The following is an 11,630-nucleotide window of genomic DNA, read 5'->3' on the forward strand; positions in this document are numbered from 1 at the left end:
ACAGTGCATGGCAGCCAATCCCTGCATTGTCATTGGCGCTCTAAAGAGCGCCAGAATTGCAGGGCGGAGACCCGAGATCGCGACGAATAATCCTGGAAATACTCGGTGCTCACCAAGTACACCGAGCACAGTGATAATCGGGCGAGTACAGAGTAGTGGCGAGCACGTTCGCTCATCACTAATCATGAGTCATTTAATTACTGTGTATTGTTACAAAATCCTAGGAAAGTGATTATAAGGGGAATCGTATTTATATCCAGAAATAGGATTGCTGCTTTATTGTTTCTGCCCCTTGCTGCTTGAAAAAGCCGCTGAGTGAACTCTCCACGTTCCCTAGACCCAGTCCTGATCACAGAAACATGCCTACCCCTCAGATCTCAATTCCCAAGATGGTGGCCTCTCTCTGTTGGGGGAAAACTCCGTAGGTAGGAGATACAATGGCGGGCACTCCTGGGGTCATCAACCTCCTTCCATCCGACCCTCCTCTGTCTTTCATCTGCGGCAACCGAGCCTGTTTCAGGCACCCACGAGTGCTTCCTCAGCACGGGGCCCAGCCAGAAGAGTCGATACGATATGGAGCATGCTGCACAATGGGGGCCAGGAGGTGAGCAGGGTCTCTTCTTACCTCAAATTCACTGTCCTCTCAGGGCGAGCAGGGATCCCGGTCCATGACCCTTTCAGAGCCGCTGTGCTCTCCTAGGCACATCCCTCTCTATCGCGCACCACCGGTGAAGCCGGTCTACGCTCTCCTGGGCTGCACCGCAGATTTGTGAGGAGGATCGCAGCCTCTGAATCGCCTGTGGACCGCAACACCGGAGCCGATGTTTCCGCCTCAGGGGCCCTGAATTGAGGAACCCCACGTCTCGGTTCTCTCCCTGGATGCTTCCCCTTTTGATTGCTTTTTATTCAAATTTTTCAGACACAGAATGAACAAAAACCAGCAATTCAGTTTTTGTTTTTATTTTATTTTATTTGTGCCATTCACCGTGCGGTAAAAGTAATAAGGCCAATTAGCTTATTGGGTCAATACAATAAGGCTGCCGTCACACGTTCAGTATTTGGTCAGTATTTTACATCAGTATTTGTAAGCCAAAACCAGGAGTGGGTGATAAATACAGAAGTGGTGCATATGTTTCTATTATGCTTTTTCTCTGATTGTTCCACTCCTGGTTTTGGCTTACAAATACTGATGTAAAATACTGACCAAATACTGCTAGTGCGACGGCAGCCATACAGTGATACCAGATTTGTATAGTTTTTCTATGATTTGTTCTTTTTACAGACTAAAAACAATATTTTAGCAAAATTAATTTGCCTTTGCATCGTCCTATTGCGAGACCTGTAACTTTATTATTTTTTTGCCAAATGAGCCATATCAGTGCTTCTTTTTTGTGGGTCGGCCTGGCGGATTATATATATATATATATATATATATATATATATATATATATATATATATATATATATATATATATATATTATTTTTTATTTTTTTTTTTTTTTCCCTTTCACATATGGCTTTTTGATCACTTTTTACTCACTTTTTTGAGAGTCACTACGATGAAAAAGCGTCATATTTGCCATGTTTTTTTTGTGTTTTTTTGGCGTTCGCCAAAAGGAATAAATTATGTGTCAGTTTTATAGAGCAGGTCGTTCCAGATGCGGCAATACCAATTATTTGCACTTTTTTTTGTTTATTATCGTTTTATCACATGACCTCAGGGTTACCATGGTAACCATCAAGACCCAAAATTCTCCTCATGGGGTCCAATGGCTACTAAGGGTGTCTTGTGACATCATTGTAGCAGCTTAGATACCGCTGTCGCGATTGACAGCTATATTTCAGGGGTTAATCGGCCCCGATCTGTCGTAAAACCAGTCAGGTCAGATACTTCAAGGTTTCGGCTGTCACATACAGCTGACACCCATGGGAATTGCCTCTGCTCGGTGGCACTGTTCTCTTACTCCTCAGTACTAGTGATGAGCGAATATACTCGTTACTCGATATTTCCCGAGCATGCTCAGATGTCCTAGTATTTTTTAGTGCTCGGAGACTTAGTTTTCATCGCCGCAGCTGAATGATTTACTGTACATCCCTTAGCCAGCTTGATTACATGTGGGGATTCCCTCGCAACCAGGCAACCCCCACAGGTACTTATGCTGGCTAACAGATGTAAATCATTCAGCTGCGGCGATGAAAACTAAATCTCCGAGCACTAAAAAATACTCGGAGGACCCCTGAGCATGCTCGAGAAATCTCGAGTGACGAGTATATTTGCGCATCACTACTCAGTACCCTTAATGACTGCCGTTAAAAAGTGTATCTGCAGTCGTTTAGCAGTTAAAACATGAAATACCAAAAAAAAAAAGAAAATTAAAACACAAATAACCTAAATTATTCAACAGGTACAGAAAATCTGCAACATCAAAAACTTGTCAAAATGTTATCGTGTGAACGCAGCCTGAAGACGCTGCTGAACTGTGCAGCTTTGGAGCTTTTTTCCTATCGGCCTCTATGTGGAGCCTGCGTACCACGTGTACTGAGTGGAGCCGCCTGAGTACCACGTGTACTGAGTGGAGCCGCCTGAGTACCACGTGCGTACGATGTGCACAGAGCGGAGCCGTGTGCATGATGTGCGCTGAACAGAGCCGCATATGCATGGAGTAGAGCCACGTGTGCATGAGAGGAGCTACACATGTACGGCGTGTGTACAGAGAGCTGTGCATGTATGATGAATAGCCACGCACGCACGGTGTGACCACGGAGCAGAGCTGCACATGTACAAATGGAGAAACACAGCTACACCTACTTTGCACTGAGGGGGTTAATGTCCAGTAATGGGGAATCTCCAGCACCAACCTCCACCTGTAGAGCCGCACACCACATATATGGCTGTTCTGTGCCACAGGATCTGTGATGAGGTCAGAGGTTAGGAGGAGTCAGGGGTCACATGATCAGGGGCCTCAGTGTATGCTGAGAATGGAGCGGAGTTGTACATGTAGGATGAGGAGTCGCGCATGTACAATGCATGTATATGGCATGGAGCTACGTGAGAATGGAGAGGAGTGAGCGTATGTGTACATGTGTAAAGAGATGGACAAACTGCCCACGTTCCCCCTTGAAGAAAATTCAAATTGTTGTGATGTATATTGTGAAATGTGACTTGTGATAATGATGTTGATAATGTGTGTAGTTTAACAGTAAAGATAGCCTTAATGTTTGGGATTATCCCAGATTGGGAGGGGCTAAATTGAAGGGAAAGTGACGGTTTCCAGCCAGGGAGTCCTATAGGGCCTGGAGAAAGAACCTAAGGTCCAGTGTGAGCAGAGCCATGTACTGGGGTGTCCCAAAATATAGAGGAGACCGTGGCAGAGATAGTGTTATCCAGTGTAAAAGTGACTGAAAGACAGAGTGACTTGCCGGAGATGGGTCCTGGGACACATAGCAGTAAGGCCCAGAGCTTATAGCTCCTGAAGGTAACAGGCCCAGGCAGCACTGAGTTCCAGAGTAGTGATGACCAAATGTGTTTGGAAAACGATCACCAAACTTAAATTCGGCATGAATATGGCACATTCGGATTTGTGATCGGAAACATGAGCAAAATTATATAAAATTGGAAACAATGGAACAGCAGAAAAATATTGCGTTGCCACAAAAGTATTTTCAGCACTTTGGCTAAAATAATGTTGGTGAATCATGAGCGTGGGGCACGTGTTTTATGAGGGGAGGAAGATGGCAGAGCTCAGAGGCACGGCGTTCTTGTAAACTGTAGTTGTTTTTTTTTCTTCTAACTTTATGTGTGCACATAGTGGCTTGCCAATCAGGGCACAGGAAACATCCACAATGTTCTGACACAATGGCTTGTGTCACTGGTTGCTGAAATCACATGTCCCTCTCCATATAAATAGCGGACATCTTGTTTTAGCGCCATTTTAACACTGTAACAGCGCAGAGAGGCTGCTCCTGATGTCGGCAATGTTAGGCTGCACATATCAGTTTTTTGCCATCAGGCGCAATCTGGCGAATTTTGAAAAAAACTGATCCGGCGAATGATCCGGCGACGGATTGCGATGGATGGCCTCAAGTTTCATCCGTAATTTGCCGGATCCATTGAAAATTGTTTATCTGGTGGCGGGAAAAAATGGACAAAGTAACGTTTTTTGTCTCTGGTGAATAAACAGTCAGTGCCGGATCTGGCACCGTCCGGTGTTTGCTGTAATGGAAGCCTATGGGCGCCGGAAGGCTCTGGATCTGTCACATGATGGAAACCAGTGCCGGATTCTGTTTTTTTAAATGCGCATGCTCACATACAATTGGCCAGCCCCCAATTAGGAGGGTGATAAAAAGCCTGCCAGATAGGGCTTCATTCATCCATTTACCAGCCAGCAAGCAAGCAAGACACAGACCTGCCGCCAGAGCTGAAACCTGCCGCCAGAGCTGAAACCTGCCGCCAGAGCTGAAACTTGCCACCAGAGCTGAAACCTGCCCCAGGCCAGCCAGCCACAGCCTGCCAGCAGCCAGCCACAGCCTACCATGCCAGCAGCCTGCCACAGCCTACCAGGCCAGCAGCCAGCCACAGTCTACAGCCAGCCACAGCCTACGAGGCCAGCAGCCAGCCACAGCCTGCCAGCAGCAGCATGTCTTCTTCTGGGAGTCCTCCCCCACGTCGTCAGCGCTGTGAGGTAAATAAATGTTTTTTTGTTTGTTTTTTTTCTTTTTGGTGGTGTTCACGTAATATACATATATATATTATTAATATATAATTTTTATAACCGGAAGCTCCAGCATCTGAGGTGCTTCCAGAAGGAAAAGGACAGGGTAGGGAAATACCCGGAGCGGGCTCGCAATTGGTAAGTTACTTACATGCATCGCAGAACCACATCATCACAGAACCACATCATCACAGTACACACAAAACCTAAAAACAGATTGTTACAGACATCACAGTACACACAACACATAAGTGTAACATTCCAGGTAACCGGTTGTTACAGTGATGTCCTTTCGGGGAGGGTAATATCATGCTTGGAGGCAAGGGGAGTTTCCTTTACCTGGTAAGGCACCCACGTACAACAAATTCTGAATCCAGGCCAGAAGGGGAAGCTCAGGACCCGGATTCAGGGGAGCTTCCCTCAGCTTTAAGCATTCTGGTCTGGAGGAGGATTTAGGTCAGTGGGAGAGAGACACTGAGGAGAAACGAAGTCTGGAACAGAGAGCTGACTATGGAGCCGTGCAGTCAGGACTGAGCTGCAGCTCCAGGAAAGGACAAGAACCCAAGGGATTGTTGTATGTAATGTAGCCATTGAGGAAAGGAGCACAGGAGTGGAAAAGTGTTCAGATGGGAACTGTGACCGGGCACCCTCAGAGCCGAAGCGCAGAAACTGGGCACTGGGAGCCCGAGGCTTTTGTGGTACTCTAGGACACATAGCAGGACTGGAGGGCTTAGAACTGTATGTGATTTACCCACACCACACCTGGAGATGAAGCAGCACCTGAAGAGCCCGGGTCGTGATATAGACCCTGTAAAACGTCTCAAGCTGCCCATCATACAGGTACCTGTTCTACAGCCAGGCCCTCAGATATAACAGTATCTGTTCCAGTCCTAAGGACAGGGATGAACACCTAACCCAACTTAAAATGTCATTTTTAAATCAAGGTTACCATCCCACTTCCATTGATGATTAGATCATTAGGGCCACAAGGATCCCTAGAAGTCAAGTACTTCAATACGGAAAAAAGAGGAAAATCATCGTGTACCTCTGGCAGTGACCTACAACCCACAGCTTGAAATACTGAGAAAAACGGCTAAGAAACTTCACCATTTCCTACACAAGGATGACTGGTTAAAAATATTATTCAAAGACCCCCTTGCTATGTTACAGGCAACCTCCTAATTTAAGAAACATCATGATCAAAAATTCAAAGCCCTCACATTCACCAAGAGGGACATATCCTTGCAATGGGAGAAGATGCAAAACCTGCATTCATATAGAGACCAACGACAAGATCAAAATCCCCAACAAACAGCAGGACTATAAGATCCCTGGGACATTCACATGTTCCTCTTCCAATGTGGTGTATTTAATTCTATACAATATATGTCCTGTGGGGGGACTCTATGATGGAGAAACAGGACAGAGGCTGAGAGCAAGGATGAGGTCTCATCGCCATACAATTACAGACAAAACAACCCATTTACCTGTGGCCAAACATTTCTGTGGTGCAGGACACAACATAGACAATATGAAAGTTGTCATTTTGAAAGGCAACTTCAAATCACAGAAACATCGCGGGGTTTAGGAATGCAAATTCAGCATCAATAGTACAAAGACATAATGTTAAAAATAGTAAAAAAAATAAAAAATCGTGATATTCTTACCTTCCGGCGGCCCACGCAGCCTTCCTGCTCCTCGCGATTCTCCCGGCAGTTCCCGGTCCCAGTAATGCCTCGTGGCAATGACCCCAGATGACGTAGCAGTCTCGTGAGACCGCTAGGTCATCACAGGTTATTGTTGCAAGGCATTACTGGGAACGGGAGCATCGCGAGGAGTGGGAAGGCTGCGGGGGCCGCCAGAGGGTAAGAATATCACAATTTTTTTATTTTAATTATTTGTTTTTAAACAGGTATATCATTCCCAGGGCCTGGAGGAGAGTCTCCTCTCCTCCACCCTGAGTACCAACCGTGCATGATCTGCTTACTTCCCGCATGGTGGGCATAGCCCCATGTGGGAAGTAAGCTGATCAATGCATTCCTATGTGTGCTGAATTCCCGTTATCTGCATAAGGAATGAACATGCTGTGTTTTTTTCCAGAATGCGATTCTGGTGCAGGCAAAAACACAGCATGTGCACACAAAATGCGGAATACATTAAAAATGATGGGATGCTTATGTAAGCTTTTTTTAGCGTTTTTTCGTTGGAAAACAGCCGAAAAAATGCTAAAAATCCTGAACGTGTGCACATAGTTTTACCCAACCCTCTGACACTGCTGCCACCTCTAGAACACCTGTAGGTTCTGGGCGGCAGTGCCAGAGGGGTCAGGAAAAGAGCTATGCGTCCGAGTTCTTGCATCTGAATGCAGCCTTCCAGAACTGTCTCAAACTGTTGTCGGAGCAAATTACTGCAGGATTTAACCTCCTCAACAGTATTCTTGAGTTGCAAACACATCTGGATAGGATGCATTCAGATGCAAGTAAATTGCCAAATCACTCCTTTTTCCAGGCAGCAGTCGAGCACATAGACAAACTGATCAGCAGATGCATGTAATGCATGCCTGCCAGTTTGCCCTAGTGTATGTTAGCTCCCAAGCCCCTCCACCCGCCATGGTAGTTCCTCCAGCACCTGCCCCCCTCCAGTTACTGTCCCTCCCCCTCCTATACAATACCATCTTCCTGCCCTGTGCCAGTTTTCTGCCCCATACCAGCTCCCTGCCCCGTCCCAGCATTCTGCCCCATACCAGTTCCCAACCACATCAACTGTGCCTCCACTCCCTGCCCGACCTGTACTCCCTGCCCACTACCATTCTCCTTCTACACCCATCATGCCCCAAACACAACCCTCTTCTCCACCCACCACCTCTTCTGCCTCCCAATCGCTCCACTTCTCCCCTCAAACCTTCCAAATTCCCATCCCTACTCCCGGTTTTATGTCCACCCGTTCTCTTTCTTTCCCTACCCCTTCACCTTCTGTTTTACCTTCTGATCCGTCACCACCACAATCCTCTCTCCACACTGCCACTTTCGAAGTGGTCCAATCTGACAGCCCCTCCAGTATTATCTCCAGCCCACACTACTTAAACTTATAATTTTTTGTATAAAATTTGTAAATAAAAAAATAGTTTTTTGGTTTAAAAATTTGTCTTTCATTTATTTAATTATAAGGTTAAATACTTTGGGTAAAACCCAACCAGGTACAATACTTGGGGTAAAACAGATACAATACTTTGGGTAAAACCCAACCAGGTACAATACTTTGGGTAAAACCCAACCAGGTACAATAGTTTGGGTAAAACCCAACCAGATACAATACTTTGGGTAAAACAGGTACAATACTTTGGGTAAAACCCAACCAGGTACAATACTTTGAGTAAAACCCAACCAGGTACAATTTTTTTGAGTAAAACAGGTGCAATACTTTGGGTAAAACCCAACCAGGTACAATACTTTGGGCAAAACAGGTACAAGACTTTGGGTAAAATACAACCAGGTGGTTATCAATGGCAATCTATTCCTTGCATATTACGGAATTGTGCAGGACCACACAAGCTTTCACAACCTTGTCCACTGTCAGTCTTCATGTTTATAGTGGTTAACAGAACTCGCCATTTCGCTGTTAGAATCCCAAAAGTGCACTCCACCATTCTTAGTGCTCGTGTTAGGCGATAATTAAAAACTTTTAGTTGGCATCAATCCACTACTTGTGTATGGCTTCAGCAGGTGTTCCGAGAGTTGGAATGCTTCATCTCCAACACATACAAATGGCATTGGAGGTCCAGAGGTTTCAGGCAGCGGTCTTGAGGGTGGAAATTGGAAGTTGTTTCCATAGAGATGACGCCCCATTGCAGACACTTTAAAAACTTATGAATCATATGAGCATCCATAGTCCCAATATCGACTGCCATAAACTTGTATTCTGCGTCTGCGATGGCCATGAGCACAATGGAGAAATATTTCTTGTAGTTGAAGTATTCTGAGCCAGATGCAGCAGGTTTTATGATGCAGATGTTTCCCGTACACTGCACCCAAGCAATTGGGAAACTGACAAATTTGTGAAACAGCCTGCTGTATTCCACCTTGTCATTTAGTGGTATGGTGACATAGTTCTATGATTTGAGCTGTTGTACTTGGGAAAAATTTATTTGCAGTTGCTACTGTGATTCACCATGCCATGTCTCACCTTGGTATTTAGTGGCAGTGAAATTCCATAGTTTGCATAGCTAGTGCACATTAAAAAAGAAACATATTTTGCTAAACGTGATACAGCCTGTCATATCACCTGTTGTAAATTTGTGGTGGTTAAATGAAGCTGTCTGCAGACCTCACACACATAACACATAAAAAAAAAGAATTATCTTGCTAACTGTGATACAACCCACCATTTCCCCAGTTGTAATTTTCTGGCAATGAAATGTTGAACTGAAGCTGCCTGCAGACCTCAAACACATTTTAAAAAAAAATTCTGTTGCTAAACGTGATACAGCCCGCCATATCCCCCGTTGTAATTTAGCTATCTGCAAAGCTCATGCACATTAGAAAACATATTTTTTCCTGTTGCTAAACGTGATACAGCCCACCATATCACCCATTGTAATTTTGCTAGGTTGAATCTAAGCTCTCTGCAGACCTCACGCACATAAAAAAAAATCTTCTGCTAAACGTGATACAGCCCGTCATATCCCACATTGAAATTTTGATGTGGTGAAATTGTGTGTGCAGAACTGTTGCACATAAAAAGAAAATTAGGAGTTTTACAAGCGTGACACAGCAGGCTAAATCTGATTTTGGCCTCTTTCACACATCCGTGTCTCCCATACATGTGATGACAGTTTTCACATGTACCGGAGACACTGACACATTTAGAATCTGTGCACATGTGTGTGTTTTCACAGACTGTGTGTCCGTGTGCCCCACACATAGACAGGTCCATTTTTTACCGTCAGCACGGGTCACAACACGTCCCGCACACGTGCACATGGAGAAAGCACATGGATGTCATCTGTGTGACATGCATCAGTGCCAGGGAAGAAGCACTACAGTATGCGCTGTTCCCCGGCACCGGGTGCTGAAGACGGCTTTCATCATTCTCCCCTGCTCTGCCGGCGATCAGCGCGAGCAGGGGAGAATGATGAGTGTTATATTCAAGTCAGAACAATGACAGCAGGTGGGGGCTTTTGGGACTATTACTCCCATCAACCTACACCTGCTGCCACTAATAAGTGACAGCACAAATGGATGATGGGGTATTCATCAGCCGCCTGCGCTATAACTAAATAAATGCATGAAAAACCCGGCACGGGTTCCCCCGTATTTTCTATAACCAGACAGGCAAAACTCACAGCTGGGGTTGGCAACCCTGAGCTGCCAGCTTCAGCAAGGCTGGTTATCAAGAATAGAGGGGTCCCCACGCTATGTTTTTTAAAATTATTTAAATAAATAATTTTAAAATATGGCATGGGGTGCCCCCCATTTTTGACAACCAGCCTTGCTAAAAATGACAGCTGGGTGCTGTTATTCTCAGGCTAGTAAGGGGCCATTGAGATAGGCCCCAGCCTTAAAAAAAGAAGCTCACAGCTGCCCAGAAAAGGCGCATCTAATAGATGCGCCAATTCTAGCACTTTGCCTGACTCTTCCCAACTGCCCTGAAGTGGTGGCAAGTGGGGTTTATATTTGTGGGGTTGATGTCACCTTTGTATTTTCAGGTGACATCAAGCCCACGGCTTAGAAATGAATAGATGTCTATAAGACACCTATCCATGACTAATCCTATAGATATATGGTAAATATAGACACAGCCAGAATAAATTCTTTCATGAGAAATAAAATTGTCACAGAATTTTCTCAAAACAGAAATTATGACGGTGATCTGATGTGAAGACACTGGGCTTGAACTGCGGTGACCTCTTGACTGACTTTTTCCCATGGTCCTGAGGATGTCACAGTTCAGTCGCAGTGATCGGAGGTAAGCTTTATGATGTCACCCCCGGTCACTGATGCTGCGCTCACAACAGCAGCTCATTCACCAATGGTTCTCAACCTGGGCGGTGGCATCTTGGCACCAACTATTTATCCCCCAGACATGGATTATGGCGTGGTACAGAATGACGGATAGGTGAGGGATATTGTTGTTTTTTAGTTTTAGGCTTTTGGTGAGTATAACTGTGTTTGTTATTTTTAAATAAAAAAGGAAAACTGTGTTTTGTTTTATTTCTAATAAAAGACTTTATTCTGGCTGTGTCTTTATTTACAATATAACTGTAGGATTAGTAATGGAAAGGTGTCTTATAGATGCCTCTCCATTACTAAGCCGTAGGCTTGATGTCACCTGACAGTACAAACGTGACATTAATCCCACAAATATAAACCCCACTTGCGTCCACTACAGGGAAGGTGGGAAGAGCCAGGCAAAATGCTAGAATTGGCTTATCTAATAGATGTGCCTTTTCTGGGCAGCTGTGGGCTGCTATTTTTAGGCTATGGGGAGTCAATATCCAAAGCTGTCAGCTTTAGCAAGGCCAGTTGTCAAAAATAGGGGGACCCTACACCATTTTTAAAAAATATTTATTTAAATAATTTAAAAAAACAGCGTGGGGACTCCTATATTTTTGATAACCAGCCTTGTTGAAGCAGACAGCTGTGGGTTGCAGCCCCCAGATTATAGTTTTGCCTGTCTGGTTATAAAAAATAAAAACTCATGCCGGGTTCATTCATTTATTTAGTTAGTTATAGCACAGGCTGCAACTGATGAATACCCCCATCATTCACTCCTGATGTCACTGTTATTAGCGGCAGCAGGTGTAGAGTGATGGGAGTAATAGTCCCAAAAGCCCCCACCTGTTATACAGTCCTCATCCACAGGCCCAAAAATATTTCATCTGTTACTAACGTCATACAATATGGGACATCTCACTTTCA

The 11,630-nt window shown here is 44.9% G+C and overlaps 1 protein-coding gene across 5 annotated transcripts in view; it reads right to left on the reverse strand.

The window, feature by feature from the left end:
* LOC143767394 (uncharacterized) overlaps positions 1–2,957 on the reverse strand; it is a 170,645-nt gene extending 167,688 nt beyond the window's left edge. For 3 of the 5 annotated variants that reach the window (XM_077255703.1, XM_077255706.1, XM_077255700.1), the window contains exon 1: positions 2,811–2,864. Coding sequence is in view for 1 of the 5 variants with exons in the window: in XM_077255702.1 (XP_077111817.1) it covers positions 2,861–2,887 (27 nt within the window). In the remaining 4 variants the exon portion in view is untranslated. Of the gene's footprint in view, positions 1–2,810 lie in introns of all 5 variants that reach the window. The other 2 variants (XM_077255705.1, XM_077255702.1) reach the window with 2 other exon arrangements.
* Positions 2,958–11,630: the final 8,673 nt, after the last annotated feature.

The sequence above is a fragment of the Ranitomeya variabilis genome, chromosome 4 (genome assembly GCF_051348905.1).
Source record: "Ranitomeya variabilis isolate aRanVar5 chromosome 4, aRanVar5.hap1, whole genome shotgun sequence".
NCBI classification, from domain to species: domain Eukaryota; kingdom Metazoa; phylum Chordata; class Amphibia; order Anura; family Dendrobatidae; genus Ranitomeya; species Ranitomeya variabilis.